This window comes from Mytilus edulis, chromosome 9 (genome assembly GCF_963676685.1).
Source record: "Mytilus edulis chromosome 9, xbMytEdul2.2, whole genome shotgun sequence".
In the NCBI taxonomy this organism is placed as follows: domain Eukaryota; kingdom Metazoa; phylum Mollusca; class Bivalvia; order Mytilida; family Mytilidae; genus Mytilus; species Mytilus edulis.
In genome coordinates, this window is record NC_092352.1 from 16,448,981 (window position 1) to 16,468,329 (window position 19,349).

Consider the following 19,349-nt stretch of genomic DNA (forward strand, 5'->3'; position numbering starts at 1 on the left):
TGATAGCCCTACTTAGTCTTCTTAGGTTGATATTAAAAAGATTCCTTGAAGACTTAAGCATTTTTATTGATCTAGACAAAATAGTTTTGGAGATTCAAAGGGTTGACAATCTACCAGAGGCGGATTCCCCCCCTTTTTGGGAAAAAATTTGGTTGCTTAAATAGGGAATCACTGAAGCGTGACTGGAGCGGCCCCCCTCTTAGGTCAGTGGGCCCCCACTTATGAAAATTTCTGGATCCGCCACTGTCTACTGTTTATTTCATGTGTTGTTTACTTGGAAAAAACAATTTATGTCTCTAATCACAGCAAACTTTATACCAAAAAATCTGTATTGCCATATTATTACCAATGTTATTTCAACTGATCGGGCGGAGCTTAGGTTTTAATTTGCATAAGGACAGTCTATTTGAAGATGTATGTGATAAGAATGATTGCCGTTATAATTATCATTGATTTCTAATCACATATCAGTGTCGCCAATCGAATTTACCATGACCATAACTGGACACTTCATTGATGAGTAACTTTGTTTATCCCAAAACACCTATCAGTAGATGGACTGGTCAATGATGAGCGAACCGTTTTAACTCCGCCCATTCAAGTGCAATAAATCAAGTAATACCAGTGTGAAGTAAATAAATATGTGTAATTTTAAATAAAGAAATGCATGAAAATGACATGTTAAAAGGAAGAACATATTTTGGCAGTACAACAAACAATATAAAAAAATGTTCACCAGTGCAATCAGATAATAACTGTTCATTTCTCATTCTCATAAATGTCCATCATCTATTATCATAGTTTGATATCAGACTGATTACTGCACCCATAACTCATGATTAGCCTTGTAACTTTGTACCAGAAATTGGCAAACATTTATTAGTCAATTCTTTATGGACAGATTTATCTATATAATGATGTGAACAAATCCAATAATGAGGTAATTTCTCCTGGCTTTAGTCAATAACCAAATGACAGAATGACAATTATCTACCTTAAAATAGTTATACAAGAAACCGAAGCAGATGGCATCCTAAGACTTTATGTGATTAATGTTTGTCTAAGGAAACTTATTGATGGAATTAAGGAAACTAACACAGTCATTCTTTGGCCTGTGGCCTTTTTCACTAAGTTCTCTTTTTTAAAAGGCAATTAAATAAATTTTTTCTGAAGCTAATAGACCACTTTCTAGTATGTCCTTCACCAGAAAAGTTAGTCAAATATGTGTGCCTTTATGATATCAATTACCAGATAGAGGGGACAGCCTGTATTACCTGCACTATTAAAGTTCATCAAGAATATAATTAGCGGAATAATTCCAGCAATATAGAATCAGTTTTTTTTCAACCGCTTGCTCGTGAAAAACAAGGGGAGGGAGTGAAGATTTCCCTAAATGCATGAATGATGTTCACTAAAACTAAAGACTTGGACGGAAATGCAACAAACTCATAAGTGGTCTATAGTTAAAAGTCAAGAATACCTCCGAATTTTAATAGCAAGTGTCTGAATAGACCCATATATTTGTGAGTATGATGATTAATTTATCAATGAAACCTCATATAGCATTCCAGGGCTTATTATGAGCAAATTAATTTTATTAAGATGTATGTTATCCTGCACTTTTAAAAATATGCTGATTATGCGAAAAAGTATTTCACTTTTATACATAATGAATAAATTTCCTAGTGTAATGCAATTAGAATAGATTTGATATATGCAGACACTTATTGACATTTTGCAACTAAGATTATTCAAATTATAGTAAATTGTAACATATTTCAGAGCATTTATTTGTACAGAACAACAATATCAATACTGAATGTCACTAAAGATGGTAATCATCATCAATTGTAATACGGCTTTTTAAAGTACTAAAGCCATTTATTCTATATGACTAGTCATGTGGGAAAAGTCACAGAAATAAAAATAGTTCCCGTGATATTCAATCAATGCTATTTTCTTCTACAGACCTTTCCATACCATACTAAAATAAAACTCCTTTTTTAAACTTAGAAAGAAAATTTACCATCAGCTTATTTTAATTTTATACAAGAATTTTTAATTGCAGTAATTTTTTAATGATAAAATAATCATATTTTAAAAATTAAAATCCAAATAGCCTATAGTTTTAGTTAGACCTATGTCAATTGTCCCTTTATTCTATGGCTGTAACAGTACATTATGGAAATTATTAGATCCAATGCTATAACTGTAATAGTGCATTATGGAAATTTATTTGAATCAATTCCAACTCTGATACAGTGCATGGCAGAAATGTATTTGAATCAATAATTAACGATACCTATGTACTGATATGGCTTACTGAAAAGTATAGAGAAACAAGTATCTGGAATGCTTTAGAAAGATTCAATGCAAGAATGGAGTTAAAATGTATATAAGCTTTAATCCTGTAAGTCATCTTATGGCCTTGACTTTGGCCACTGAACTTGAATATCAATAAGATTCAATCTTTCCCTGAAGATATATAGCATTTGACAATGAATGATTAGAAATAGGATGTTGGACTCAAGCTTATACAGTACAATCTCCTGTCATGTTGTTAACTTGAAATCTGACCTTGAAATTCATTCTAGCATAAGTACTCAGGTAACCAAGATATGGAAAAAAAGCAAAGTATGATATGAATTGGAGGGAAGACTAGATCTCTTTGATACAAACAAGTGTTTAACAGCACTCAGGTGGATACATGGACAGAAGGTGCAGTTACTATGTATTCTTTACTAAGGTTCATGTATTGCCTAGAAATGAAAATTTGCTCTTCATTTAACACATATGTTTTGCAAACTTCTCTTTATACCTCTACTTTGCATGAAATTATTAAATTTAAGGTGTTTTTTTCTGATGGGTCAGGGTTGAATATTCATATCCAATGGTATTGACAAAACACATTTAACACTATTACTGTGAATTTATTTTCATGGGTATCAATTTTTGCGAATTGCTAAAAACTTGTATATTTGTGGATATTTGATTTCGTGGTTGTGCCTATTTCTGTATACAAATCCAATTGAAAAGGTGCTATTTGTTGAACATTTGAATATGAGGTTCACTTGTACCCACAAAACCTTAAAAAATTCTGTATCCAATAAATGATAATGAAAATATCAAAATTAGGAAATGATAAGTTATCTATGGTTGTAATACCAGATTCCTCCGAGTACTCTCTATTGAATTCTTTTCCTTTCAATCTTTTGACAATGTTGGATGGACTAGGTGACACTTCTCCATATGTTGACTGTAACTTCACGTCTTACATTTTTAGTTTGCTTTTGTTATTTGTTCTAATCAATATTCACCACACACCTCCTTTATTTCACCAAGATAATGTTTTCTACTTACTTGTGAACAAAGACTATTTCCACATCAACATCTTCCCTGTCTTTGTGTAGGAAATCATTGAGGAAGTTAGATACTGAATCAAATGTTATATGGCCACACACCACTATGTGCCTAAAAATAAATAGACAAATTATGAGAATAGCAGAAGTTGGAGACTGAATCAAATGTTATATGACCACACACCACTATGTGCCTAAAAATAAATAGACAAATTATGAGAATAGCAGAAGTTGGAGACTGAATCAAATGTTATATGACCACACACCACTATGTGCTTAAAAATAAATAGAAAAATTATAAGAATAGCAGAAGTTGGAGACTGAATCAAATGTTATATGACCACACACCACCACCTGCCTAAAAATAAATAGACAAATTATGAGAATAGCAGAAGTTGAGACTGAATCAAATGTTATATGGCCACACACCACTATGTGCCTAAAAATAAATAGACAAATTATAAGAATATCAGAAGTTGGAGACTGAATCAAATGTTATATGGCCAGTCACCACTATGTGCCTAAAAATAAATAGACAAATTATGAGAATAGCAGAAGTTGGAGACTGAATCAAATGTTATATGACCACACACCACTATCTGCCTTAAAATCAATAGAGGCATTTTGAGAATAGCAAAATGTGGTTTTGTTTTCAAGTTTTAAATGCTAATTTTTCCACTGACTGTTTCATTCACACATATAGTTTATTCACAAAAAGAGAAATGAATATGACTCACCAAATACACTATTTATCAGATTTGTATTAATATGAGCAACACGACGGGTGTCACATGTGGTGCAATATCTGCTTACCTTTCCTGATGAACACCTGATGGAGATCACCCCCAGTTTTTGTTGGGGTTGTGTTGCTAAGTCTTTAGTTTTCTATGTTGTGTCTTGTGTTCTATTATTTGTCTGTTTGTCTTTTTCCTTTTTAGCCATGGCGTCAGTTTATTTTTGATTTATGAGTTTGAATGTCCCTCTGGTATCTTTCGCCTCTCTTTTACAGAAATGTGGATTTTCAGAGTAAATGAATTCTCAGTAAAATGTTATGAAAGGATTATATAATGCCAAACTTGGTGAAAATATATGACTCTTTTCAACACATTTTCATGAAAATTCTTGTATTTCTCAGTGCAGTAACTGCTGGAAGTCAGAAAGGTGATATATAAGATGTAGTGTTTTTACAGATAGGTAGAATAATAGATTACACAATAGGATTGATTGCTCATAAAGTATAAGTTTGTTATTAATACAAAAACACATCAATGTTTCTCATATCAAAGAAATCCAATGAACGTTTATAATTGACAAACTTTATCTCTCTTTGTCAGATATATTGCTAGTGATTCATATAAATATCATATTCCAATTCCACTTACTTTTTGCCTCTTTCTTTTTTATATGATCCTCCATAGACCTGTCTTCTACCAAATATTTCCAGTAATTCAGGAACAAAACTGGCAAACATACCCTACAAATGATATCAAAATATTTATTATAACCAATGATTAAAATACAGACTTGTTGGGACACACTGCAGCCCACATTTAAGGTGGACAGATGGATGCATGTTATATACAGTGAGAACAAAAAGTTGGCAGCTACAGTGGTAAAATCTTTATATGTATTTAGAAAGTAACATGTACAATTACAGAAAAAAAGGCATATATATTAAGATATTTCTGAAAACTGTGTGATTATGACAGTTCTTTTTTTAAGAAGAATATTATAATTTTTATGTTGTGTGACAGCTTTGAAGAGGATACAATAGGTTTGTATATTTGGATTCAATGTGACAGAACTTCATAGGTTTCTATTTACAATTTAAGCAACAGTTCCTGAATGATGGTAAATCGGTAGAAATCATTTGATCCAAAATTACAAAACAGTAGACCAGTAGTCATACATCTATGGCTTTCAAATTTCTTCAGCATAAGTGTTCATAATAAAAGTACCAGAAAAGTATTGTAGAAATCAGTTTGCTCCAGAATTTTAATAACAAAATGAACAACTAATCTAATTACATTAAAAATTGACAATAATGGTCCTCATTTAATTTATATATATCAAAGATTGAAATACTACCTAAATATTTTACATGGAAAAAATAATTTGACTTTATCCAATACGATGTACCATGTATTAAAATATTTTCATTGGTTTATGTTCTATGTAATAAAATATTTGTCTAGTTTACTTACAATACTTATCATTATAAAGAGGACAATAAAGATTCGACCAATATCTGTCTTAGCACTAATATCACCATATCCAACGGTTGACATGGTAACCAATAGAAAGTATAAACATTCCCAATAAGACAGACTTTTAGCATTTTCAAAATTTCTCCATGGATCACCAGAATTTTCAACCTGAAATGAAAGGAAATATTAAACAAAATAATCGTCAGTAACAGATGAACTTTTGTTTAATGTGATAAAATGATTCCAAAATTTCATCTTCATTCAACTTTCAATTTAAGTAGTTCCTATTTTCCATAAATTTCAAAACTTCTGATTACCCAAACAATGTTTTATAGCCTAATACTGTTTGCTAGAAACTCTCAAAATTAAAAGATGTTATCACATTCCTTTACTCAATTTGATACTTTGCTTTTAAAAATATGTTTTTTTTCTTCATCAGCTCCAATTTCAACTATCATGTAAATGTCTTTTGCGATTTTAGCAGTTCTTTTGATGTAAAATTATCCTTTATACTCTCTTTCACTTACTACTTTTTTTTAAAATCTCATTTTATTCAAATTGCAATTTTTTTCTTTAATCTTGGAAACTCGTTGGGATATCTTTGTTAAAAATTCCAACTTACTAAATGTAAGAAACCTCCTGAGGCCAGCCATAGACTGATGAAGTATGTCAACATTTGACACAGTCTGATCATTGTACTGGTCTGTAACATATTGAGGTACGTCAGAATGTCTGGGATAGACATTAGTCTTAGAGCTCTCAAGAATCTTAAACCTACAAATAAACAAAAGAAATTGTAAAATTATTGTACGTGCTGACACTTATACTTTTCAAAATCTAACAGTTAATACAGAAACTTTCTCTAATATTACTTACTGTTTAAACAAACTGGTATATTTTCAATAAAATCTGCCTGAAATTGTGCAGATATGGTAAAGAAATTAAACTAACATCTATCAACAAAATAAGTTTATCAGAATAAACTGAGAAAAAAAACTGGTGTAAATCTCTCCCTGTAAAGTTCATGATGCAGATATTTTTTAGATTTCTAAGTACAAATATATGAATAGGTATCTCAACTTACTTATTTAATGAAACAAACCAGAGAAAAGACATTTCACAGGAGAAAGTAGTATGAGAGAGGGTACATAAAATATTCAATATTATGCTTGCACCGGTCCATCTCCATAGTGCTACAGGTGTTTCAAACTAGGAAGACTGTTTTGTTTTATTTGACTAAAATATATGTCTCCCTGTAGTCTATTGAAATTACTCCAGTAAGAAAAAAGCAAAGTAATCCTTCATGATTTTTTGTGTAATAGGTCTGCTCGTTATAATTAAATGATCCCTCCCAAAAAGTTTTACTTTATTTGACCTTGAGGTCATAAGTCATAAGCATATGTCATCCATGTTGGTATTGGACTAATCTTCTTTGTGATGATGTACAAGTATTCAATTATCTACATTATTTAAGGAGAACAAAAAGGTTCTTGCAAAATGATTATTTTTATCTCGGGGTCAGAATATCAAGGTCATCTGAATAGTAGTAAGAAAACACCATCTTTATGCAAAAAATAAAGAGTGGGCATCAATAAGATGACATCCCTAAAGCATGGTTTAATCTTACTTCACAACATTCTTAATCCTTTTTCAATGCTTTTTTGTAGAGCCCAAAAATGAAAAATTTGTAATAAAATTCAACCAAATTACTTTTTCTACTTCTTTTATAACATTGATTGCCGGTGTTTTAACACCACTTTTATTTGCCACATTTGGACTATTTCATGCGGACAGTTTTTATTGGAAGAAGAAACTGAGGTGACTGGAAAAAACCATGGACCTTAGATAGGAAAAACTGACTGCTTAACAATCATGATACTTAAGGGGCTCGCGGGTCTAAATCAAATTTTTTATTTAATATAGGATTTCCCTATAAATGAATTTTATCTTATACTTGATAGAAAAATGAAATAAAAGAATGGGGTCACCGTTCATTTACGCTCACAATCTGCTTTCGAAAGAAGCATACATTTTTGTAAAGGTACATTTTTTCTGTTAAACTAATAGGAGAAATATAGGTAATATCGAAATAAAAAATGAACTTTATTACAGAAATCACTCAAATTTGACACTAGTTTAGTTTAAGTACATCTTATTTAAAAATTATAATAAAATATAAAGGTCACCATTGAGTTAAAAAAGATATTTCAATTTTAATGCCAAAAAATGGCAGTTTTGCACCAAAGGGAGATAATTTGGAGCTTTTCCCATGATGGCCCAAGAACCACAATTAATGTCCTCGCTTTTCGTTGTCCACGAATATAGTTCCTTTTAATTAGAGTGTATTTTTCCTTCATTTTTTTTCTTTCCCTTCATCACTCATTTCTTAGATTTTTTGGGGGTGGAAATGAAAGAAGACATAAATTTTTGGATGTTGTATTTAACTGATTTTGATATGGAATGAGTGATTAGGCCAAGTGCAGAAAGGTCATATTTACAGTTTTCTGAACATTTCTAGACTTGTCAATAGGGGTATGGATGTGTATTGGCTAAATTTGTAAAAGTGATTGCTTCAATCTTTCTGAATTTTGGATATATATTTGGACTAGGACTATACATTACACACACAAAAAAATTGACAAAAGTGCATGGTGCAATTTTTTTAATGATACAAAACGTTATAAAGAACTGATAGAGGAATTAATTGTGGTCTGTGGCCTCGAATCTACATCTTAAAAGTCATCTGGGGCATCCAGGAAATGATTTTTTTGAATATTTTTTTTACCATATGATAAAGTAACAACTACTAAAGGTAATAAATAAAATGTGTAATGAAAAATAACTGTTTAATTTTGTCTTAATTTTTTATACCCTCGAGTCACCTTAATGAGCAAAATGGTTATTTTAATTTAGTGATAAATTTGCCTATGTTTCCAGACCAAATAATTTTTGGAACAAAAAAGATTTTCCACAGAATAAATTATCTTTATCAAGTGATACAGATGAATAAACCGCTGATAAAAAACAATACAATTTTGTTCCTTTAATCAATTGTTTAATTATTCTATTCACAAGACAGAATCCTTATCTCCTGAGCGTTGGGTCTAATATCAATGAGTATTTATTCAACCCCCTGTCACACTTGACTACAAATTAGCTATTATCTTTTCATGATATTACTAGCTGCTGACCTGGACATGACTGTTCTTAGGCCAAAATCAATAGTCATATATATATACAGGGTATATATATAAAACTGTTATGTGAAATGACAAGACAACATGACATTATCTCATTAAATTATGGGAGACAACAACTGTTTTCTATTAAACAAAATTATTGTCTTGATTTTTGTAATCTAAATTGGTTTTCAATAAGTACAGAAAATTAATGCAGGATATATTTAAGATAATATAGCATTTAACTTATCTACAGGCCAATTAATATTGATTTCCAAGCATTAATTACAGAAGATATATTATCTTACAATTAGAAATCTATAATTAACAATATTTTAAACGAAATGCAATTAGAAATCTATAATTAACAATATTTTAAACGAAATGCAAACAGCCTAGGTGGTCATGTGGTTGGTGCTGTCCAAGATTGTTGGAGGTTATAGTTTCCATCACCAGCTGGGTCAAATAGAAAATTGGTATTTGCTGCTTCTCCACTGAGAGTATACATGTATGGCCAATATTCTAGGATGTAGTTTTAAACAATACCATGTGAAACATATAGAAGAACTTCTTCCTCAGCTCAACCAAGTGAAATTAAATGGGATCATAGTTATCAATATGGTAGATACCATTGGAGCTTCTACTGCTTACTTGCAGTGATAAAGCCTATTCGTGCTGATGTGGCGTAAAGCAATCACAAATCAATCAAACAATCAATCAATCTACTGGTCATCTGATTCAAACTAAATGTGATAGAAAAGTCAATAATATGGTAGCTACAAAGTGGTTGAAGTTACTGTTCCTATCAGGTCACCCAATTTCAACTGAATGTGATGAAAAACTAAATCTAAGTATGACAAAAAGGTTCACTGTGAAGTATGAAATGAACAATATCACATGGCTCGATCTGTTCATACTGGTTACCTAATAGACAATACAAACATCTACTTAAACTTAACCATGAATATGTCTGTCATTTCAAACCTGTACACTAGACACAATATTGAAAAAAAAATAAAAGTAAAATCATTACCAATACAAATTTAAGTAAAAGATACTTTAAACAAACTAAACTGAATCAAAATTTAAATGTGATCCAAATGACACTCTATAACAATTACAAGAGTCGATTCTCCATGACAGCAAAAGATTCTGTTAACAACAAATATTTACCATATTTCAACTGGCAATATTCATTATTTACAAAGCAATTGATAATGTATAATAATTGTATATTATACAAAAAGGCTAAAAACATATTGGGTCTTTTTCATGTTTTTAAATCAAATGGAACTGAGACACTTGAGTCTTAGTGAATAATTCTATGAATAAAATCTATCTAAGATTTTTTTTATCAGTGACAATGTACTGTTGACAATTATAGATGAAGACACTGATAGAAAAATTGATTTTTACTGTAAAGACTGGATAGGTTTTTAATATCTACTATACAAGATATTGATTTTGGCTTCCTGGATACACATATGTATACTCTGTGTATTTAAACAAATAAAATGGTTTAATGTGAAAAAAAAATCATCAATGATCCTAGAAACATGTATTATAAATAGTACACTGTATGTCTCTGTTGATACCTGTGGGACTTATAATTTTGTATGCCAGATGCCGGACTCTTCATTTTCAAAAAACTAATCAGTGATGCTGGAATAAAAACCTCAAAATACCAAATAAAGTACCAAAACAAGAATGTGTCCCAAGTACATGGATGCCCCATCCGCACTATCATTTTCTATGTTCAGTGGACTGTGAAAATGGGATAAAATCTCGAATTTAGCATTAAATTATAAAGATCATATCATAGGGAATATGTTTACTAAGTTTGAAGTTGAACGGACTTCAACTTCATCAAAAACTACCTCGACCAAAAACTTTAACCAAAACTTTAACCTGAAACGGGACAGACAGACAAAAGAATGGACGAACGAACGGAAAAAACAATCGGACAAACGAACGGTACAACGGACAGACAGACACACAGACCAGAAAACATAATGCCCATAAATGGGGCATAAAAAACATAATGCCCATAAATGGGGCATACAAATGAAAGGCTTTTATCAAAGTAAACCATTCCTGGGTAAATCTTGATTAATTCAGTTTTGTAAACATTTAATTTACTTATATTTTTATATTAATGCTAGTTCATGTCAACAAAGAAAGGATTCAGCACTCGCTTTAAAGAAGCTTAGAAAAATGCCCTCTTCAAAGACAAAGTTTAAGGATCAAACCTATAGGCAGATTTTGTTTTATTATGTAAATTGATTACCTCTGAAGACATTATACAAAGAAAATTGTTTATCCCTGGAGTTTAAGGTATGATTGCAAGCCTATAGCTATCTTCAGAATTGGTACTTTTGTGTCTTCATTCAAAGTATTGAGGACTATTTAATCAAGTTTTAAGGAAAAAGATTCCTTCATATACACACCTCTCATGATTTAGAACGAACATTTCTTTAATTTTCTGTTGAAATTTTTTAATAACTAACTATTAAGAAACAGTAGTGGATAGAGGGGGTAACGGTTGAATTATTTGAGTTAATACATTTATATTAATTACATTTGTTAGAAGCAGGCTATTGAACATGTATATACAATAAGGCTACAGCGGTTACCTAACTAGAGAGTAAACAGTACTGTACCCCACAGTACAGCTCCCACTTCATATATACCACTGAGAAGGTGGAAATGTTATCAAAGAACTCAAAACTAATTAATTGTGTATAAATTCAAATACAGAGGAATTATGCCCTCAATGACCTTAGAATTGTCTACCATTTTTTCAATTAATGACACATATTCAATACAAAAATATGCAAATAACAAGGCTAAAGTGTTTCTATTCAGGAAATTTCATTTCTTGAGTTGCAATCAAATTATATAACATTGATGCGTTTCTTGAGACTACAAGTCTTTTATTGATTAAAAACTTCTGGAATAATTAGCTCCTGGAAATCCAAAACACCTATCTAAAGTAACCAATAGGCACAGAGTAATTGAAGGTCGTCAACACTTACTAGTGCAAGATCGAGTATTATAATTCCAAGATTTAAATTTTCATGATTAAAAATCATCAGACAAACATTGATGGTTTTCCCATTTAATGCTGTCTAATCACCAAGTAATTCATATCTATTTGGTAGAAAATTCAGGAGACTGCCTGTACCAAGTCCTTTTACTAAATACATAGTGAATCAACAAAATTTGTGTTACTGATTTGTTAAAATAGTTATAGAAAAATGACTCAATAACATTTAGTTTACTTTTATGAAAAACAAGTAATGTAGAAATTAATATACTACTTGTAGTGATTTAGAAAATAATTATATTACTTAGTGCAATGTAGAAATCATTTTATTACTTTGTGTGATGTAGAAATAATTTTATTACTTAGTGTGATGTAGAAATAATTTTATTACTTAGTGTGATGTAGAAATCATTTTATTACTTTGTGTGATGTAGAAATAATTTTATTACTTAGTGTGATGTAGAATCATTTATTGACATTTTTACCTGTTATGTCTGTTTTTTTTTTGTTCACACATGGTTGTCAATATAATGCAATTTGATGTGACTGTCATTCAAGTGAGAGGTTTAGCTAACTATAAAACCACTTTCAATCCACCATTTTCTACATAAGAAAATGCCTGTACCAAGTCAGGAATATGACAGTTGTTTTCCATTCGTTTGATGAGTTTGAGCTTTTGATTTTGCCATTTGATTAGGGACTTTCCGTTTTGAATGTCTCTCTGAGTTCAGTACTTTTGTGATTTTACTTTTTATAAGGTGTGTAATGAAGAAATCATTTTATTACTTGGTGTGAAGTAGAAATCAATTTATTACTTGGTGTGATGTAAAAATAATTTTATTACTTGTGTGATACAGAAATCATTTTGTTACTTGGTGTGAAGTAGAATTCATTGTATTACTTGGTGTGATGTAGAATTCATTTTATTACTTGGTGTGAGGTAGAATTCATTGTATTACTTGGTGTGATATAGAAGTCATTGTTTTTCTTTGTGTAATGTATAATTCATTTTATAACTTTGTGTGATGTGGAAATCATTTTATTACTTTGTGTGATGTAGAAATCATTTTATTACTTTGGGTGATGTAGAAATCATTGTATTACTTTGTGTGATGTAGAATTCACTTTATTACTTGGTGTGATGTAGAAATCACTGTATTGCTTTGTGTTATGTAGAAATCACTTTATTGCTTGGTGTGATGTAGAAATCACTTTATTGCTTGGTGTGATGTAGAAATCACTTTATTGCTTGGTGTGATGTAGAAATCACTTTATTGCTTGCTTGGTGTGATGTAGAAATCACTTTATTGCTTGCTTGGTGTGATGTAGAAATTATTCTGTTACTTAATGATGTGAAAATCATTTAACTATAAATGGTTGTGATGTAGAAATCACTGTATTACTTTGTGTGATGTAGAAATCACTTTATTGCTTGGTGTGATGTAGAAATAATTTTATTACTTGTGTGATGCAGAAATCATTTTGTTACTTGGTGTGAAGCAGAATTCATTGTATTACTTTGTGTGATGTAGAATTCATTGTATTACTTTGTTTGATGAAGAATCACTTTATTACTTGTGTGATGTAGAAATCATTGTATTGCTTGGTGTTATAAAGAAATCTTTCTACTGCTTGGTGTGATGTGAAAATCATTTAATTATAACTTGGTGTGATGAAAAAATCAGGTTATTACTTGTGTGATACAAAAATCATTGTATTACTTAGTGTGATATAGAATCATTGTTTTTCTTTGTGTGATGTATAATTCATTTTATAACTTTGTGTGATGTGGAAATCATTTTATTACTTTGTGTGATGTAGAAATCATTTTATTACTTTGTGTGATGTAGAAATCATTGTATTACTTTGTGTGATGTAGAAATCACTTTATTACTTGGTGTGATGTAGAAATCACTGTATTGCTTTATGTAGAAATCACTTTATTGCTTGGTGTGATGTAGAAATCACTTTATAGCTTGGTGTGATGTAGAAATCACTTTATTGCTTGGTGTTATGTAGAAATCACTTTATTGCTTGGTGTGATGTAGAAATTATTCTGTTACTTGGTGTGATGTGAAAATCATTTAACTATAAATGGTTGTGATGTAGCAATTACTGTATTACTTTGTGTGATGTAGAAATCACTTTATTGCTTGGTGTGATGTAGAAATCATTTTATTGCTGGGTGTGATGTAGAAATCACTTTATTGCTGGGTGTGATGTGGAAATATTTTTTATTACTAGGCATAATAACAGATATACATATGCTTTTTTCTTTGTGTGACGATACAATGCCTCTTTGTTTAAGTCTAGGATTTGTATCGTTCAGTATGTATACAAATCCTTGTTTTAATGTTGCTATGAAAAACACATCCGATATAGTGTCGAATATAATAACTGCAGGTTGCAAAGTATGAACATTCTATTTATTGCCTTTACAGAAGTTATATCAGATTTTAAATGAACAGCTTATTTAATCTCTTCCTTTCATCAAATAGTCAATTATTTTACAGATGTATATATTTTTCACAGCATATAAGGTCTCTAAGGAAGATAATAATCATGTATTTTATTGACCTAAAGAGGAATCATTTAACCTGAAAAGATTTGATGTAAAATATTAGCCCCATGCTGTGGGATAAATGTTATATTGATGTAAATGCAACAGCTCTATATAAGTTAAGGTTGTATGAAGTTCAGTACATATAGCAGTATATAAAAGGTAATCTGTAAAGTTTAACCTATTTTACCAGCTTATTCAGCTGAGTTAATATTTTCATTATCATCTTATTATAGAAAAGACGAAATGCTTCTTTCTACCTCATTCATAATTTGAGATGGGTCCAAATGAACATATATTTTAAGTAGGTGTCTTACTTAATTTAAATTTCTGATTTCAAGTGACTGATTCAGATTTCTATGAATTAAAAATTGAGGTTGAAAATAAGATAAATCTATAAAAATTAGATGCATATCAAAACCTAAGAGGTACCCTTTTTTATGCATATCAAAACCTAATAGGTATCTTTTTCCAATCCAATGCAATTTTTACTGTTTGCCAATGAATTACTCATTTAATGGAGGAGAAAATATTGATGCCAATTTACTGTTTTCCCATCACTTACTCATTTGAGAAAAATAGATTTATTGTTATTTTACAAGTCACCCACAAATTCTTATCAAACTATGCAGACATTGCCATTTATTTCAGCTTTATATTCTATCTTTTTCTTTACTATTTAAAAGCTGTGCAGATAACAAATATAATGGCATGTTATATGAGCTAATGTTCAATTTTTTGTTTGTAACATTGAAATTTCATCTGTTAATAATTAATGATAAAATCCTCGTTTAAGTCAGTTACAAAATGTCATATTCAATATTTTCTATAGAATTCCTGAACAGTAGATGAGTAGTATACTCCCAAGGCTAGCTTTACTTTCACTCAAGATAAATCTTCTATGATGCATGTCACATAATGCATTCAAACTGCATAGAAACACTATGTTTTCACTTTGTATATAGCAATTTTTCATGAATTTTTAATACCAAACTATGGACTTGTGATGCCAGTCTTAATTATTAGATGATCTATCACTCCTTTGCTATTGCATTATATTTGTTAAATTGGTCACTTAGGATATTTTACAACATAGCAATAATACAAAATGTTCCTTGTACAATTATATTCTCAATTCAAAATTATTTCATTATTTTAATATCAAAGGTACATATAAACAAAAGGTTTGGACAAAAGTCAACACCTATACAAATCCTTTCCCATGCAAGATGGATTGAAAAATCTTATAGTATTTAATATATTTCTAATAGTTCATAGATAATTCAATAGTGCATTGAATCTGGGGATAGAATCATTAAATCAAGGACTAGAAGTGAAAACTTTGAATGATTCAGCATGATTTTTGTTTGTTTAACATCCACTTGCAAATATTTCATACATATTCATGATGAACTCAACATTGAAGACATCACATTCTGTATTATTCTGAATCCAGCAACAGAATTATATATACCACTTACAATAAACAGATTTTTTTCTAATATAATCCATTGGTTTTATCAATATTTAACAACAAGCTCATTTACTTATCAAATTTGCAGGTATTATTTCGGAATTAGTTTATAGAACCTCCCTTTCAACTGTCTTAAATTGATTAACTCTTAAGTATAAAAGTTGCAGTTTATATTAGAATAAAACAAATCACTTTTTTAAATTTTTGTTTACAATTCTGATTTATTACAAGTCACTTTCTCATCTTAAAACAGTAAAGTGCAATTTTTTTTCAGTATTTCAGCTTTCGTAAAAAAGACAACAAATTACATCATGACATGGATATACATAAACTATTTCTTTAAGAGGGACTTGTAGCAAGTCTAGTTTGCATCAAAACCAGAAAAATTAAGGATAAGGGTCTGAATTTACTCTGAAATCATGCAAACTGAAAATCAACTTCTTAATTTTTGGTAAAATTCAAAATTCAAAATAATTCCTGCCAATACTAAAAAACAAAAATATTGCGTTATAATCAAAACATTTGAGAGTCTTCAAGTCTAAATTTAAATATGATCATATCTATTATTATTCTGTATGAGCCTAATACAACATGCAGTAGGTTTACCATGATCTGATAAACAAATTACTATTGATAAAAGGCTCTTACTGTTTGATGCACATTTCATTTAAATTTGGTTTCATAATTAAGATGTTCCAGGGATCTAGGAAAATTGCTTTTTAAGAAAAAATGCATAAAGATTGTTTGATTAATAGATTTTGGAAAATGGATGTCAAATGATGTCAATTGACAATATCATTGATAGACTGATTGATTGAAGATGGCTTAACATATGCTTTGATTGATAGACTGATTGGTTGATATAAAGTGGCTTTACATATGCTTTGACTGGTTGACTGATTGGTTAACAGAAGGTGGCTTAACATATGCTTTGATTGGTTAACAGAAAGTGGCTTAACATATGCTTTGATTGGTTAACAGAAAGTGGCTTAACATATGCTTTGATTGGTTGCAGGTATATTAACATATGCTTTAATTGTTTGGTTGGTTGAATGTCTATTAATGTATGCTTTGATTGATTGACTGATTGGTTGAGTGTCTATTGATAAAAGCTTTGGTTGACTGATTAGTTGAATTTCTATAAATATGATTTGATTGACTGATTAATTGAAGGTGGTTTCATATATGCTATGATTGAAAATCTATTTACATATGCTTTGATTGATTAAATATTGCTTATAATATGCTCCAATTAACCATTTGAATGAATATTGCTTATTATATGCTATAATTATCAGAATAAAGTTAGCTTAAAATATGCCATGTTTGACTGATAGGTTGAATGTTGCTTATATGCTTTGACTGGTTGACTTATTGAAAGTCTAAGATATATGCTTGAATTGCCAAATTAATTTAAGGTCTATCAACATATACTTAGATTAACTAATTGATTGATGGTAGGTTGCTTAACATATGTTTATCTGATGGACTGCACAAATTGAATTTTGAAGGAAGAGGAATCCATTGAATGTTTTATGACGATACCTATAAGATGTGTACCTACCTAGCCAGTTTCTGTCTAAATAGATGGCAACAAAGGATGGAGGAATGGGGAAATAATCCACAAAAGATGTGTACCTACCTAGCCAGTTTCTGTCTAAATAGATGGCAACAAAGGATGGAGGAATGGTAAAATAATCCACAAAAGATGTGTACCTACCTAGCCAGTTTCTGTCTAAATAGATGGCAACAAAAGATGGAGGAATGGTGAAATACTCCACAAAAGATGTGTACCTACCTAGCCAGTTTCTGTCTAAATAGATGGCAACAAAGGATGGAGGAATGGTGAAATAATCCACATAAGATGTGTACCTACCTAGGCAGTTTCTGTCTAAATAGATGGCAACAAAGGATGGAGGAATGGTAAAATAATCCACAAAAGATGTGTACCTACCTAGCCAGTTTCTGTCTAAATAGATGGCAACAAAAGATGGAGGAATGGTGAAATACTCCACAAAAGATGTGTACCTACCTAGCCAGTTTCTGTCTAAATAGATGGCAACAAAGGATGGAGGAATGGTGAAATAATCCACAAAAGATGTGTACCTACCTAGCCAGTTTCTGTCTAAATAGATGGCAACAAAGGATGGAGGAATGGTGAAATAATCCACAAAAGATGTGTACCTACCTAGCCAGTTTCTGTCTAAATAGATGGCAACAAAGGATGGAGGAATGGTGAAATACTCCACAAAAGATGTGTACCTACCTAGCCAGATTCTGTCTAAATAGATGGCAACAAGTGATGGAGGAATGGTGAAATAATCCACAAAAAATGTGTACCTACCTAGCCAGTTTCTGTCTAAATAGATGGCAACAAAGGATGGAGGAATGGTGAAATAATCCACAAAAGATGTGTACCTACCTAGCCAGTTTCTGTCTAAATAGATGGCAACAAAGGATGGAGGAATGGTGAAATAATCCACAAAAAATGTGTACCTACCTAGCCAGTTTCTGTCTAAATAGATGGCAACAAAGGATGGAGGAATGGTGAAATAATCCACAAAAGATGTGTACCTACCTAGCCAGTTTCTGTCTAAATAGATGGCAACAAAGGATGGAGGAATGGTAAAATAATCCACAAAAGATGTGTACCTACCTAGCCAGTTTCTGTCTAAATAGATGGCAACAAAGGATGGAGGAATGGTGAAATAATCCACAAAAGATGTGTACCTACCTAGCCAGTTTTTGTCTAAATAGATGGCAACAAATGATGGAGGAATGGTGAAATAATCCACAAAAGATGTGTACCTACCTAGCCAGTTTCTGTCTAAATAGATGGCAACAAATGATGGAGGAATGGTGAAATAATCCACAAAAGATGTGTACCTACCTAGCCAGTTTCTGTCTAAATAGATGGCAACAAAGGAAGGAGGAATGGTGAAATAATCCACAAAAGATGTGTACCTACCTAGCCAGTTTCTGTCTAAATAGATGGCAACAAAGGATGGAGGAATGGTGAAATAATCCACAAAAGATGTGTACCTACCTAGCCAGTTTCTGTCTAAATAGATGGCAACAAAGGAAGGAGGAATGGTGAAATAATCCACAAAAGATGTGTACCTACCTAGCCAGTTTCTGTCTAAATAGATGGCAACAAATGATGGAGGAATGGTGAAATAATCCACAAAAGATGTGTACCTACCTAGCCAGTTTCTGTCTAAATAGATGGCAACAAATGATGGAGGAATGGTGAAATAATCCACAAAAAATGTGTACCTACCTAGCCAGTTTCTGTCTAAATAGATGGCAACAAATGATGGAGGAATGGTGAAATAATCCACAAAAGATGTGTACCTACCTAGCCAGTTTCTGTCTAAATAGATGGCAACAAAGGAAGGAGGAATGGTGAAATAATCCACAAAAGATGTGTACCTACCTAGCCAGTTTCTGTCTAAATAGATGGCAACAAAGGATGGAGGAATGGTGAAATAATCCACAAAAGATGTGTACCTACCTAGCCAGTT

At 31.0% G+C, this 19,349-nt stretch overlaps 1 protein-coding gene across 24 annotated transcripts in view; it reads right to left on the bottom strand.

Moving 5' to 3' along the window:
• Positions 1-19,349, bottom strand: part of LOC139487707 (calcium-activated potassium channel slowpoke-like) — an 82,455-nt gene that overhangs the window by 48,590 nt on the left and 14,516 nt on the right. For all 24 annotated transcript variants that reach the window (XM_071272715.1, XM_071272712.1, XM_071272708.1 and 21 more), the window contains exons 5-8: positions 6,189-6,340; positions 5,564-5,734; positions 4,742-4,833; positions 3,361-3,471 (exon numbers count right to left, since the gene is read on the bottom strand). In XM_071272715.1, coding sequence (XP_071128816.1) covers positions 3,361-3,471; positions 4,742-4,833; positions 5,564-5,734; positions 6,189-6,340 — 526 coding nt within the window. The remainder of the gene's footprint in view (positions 1-3,360; positions 3,472-4,741; positions 4,834-5,563; positions 5,735-6,188; positions 6,341-19,349) is intronic.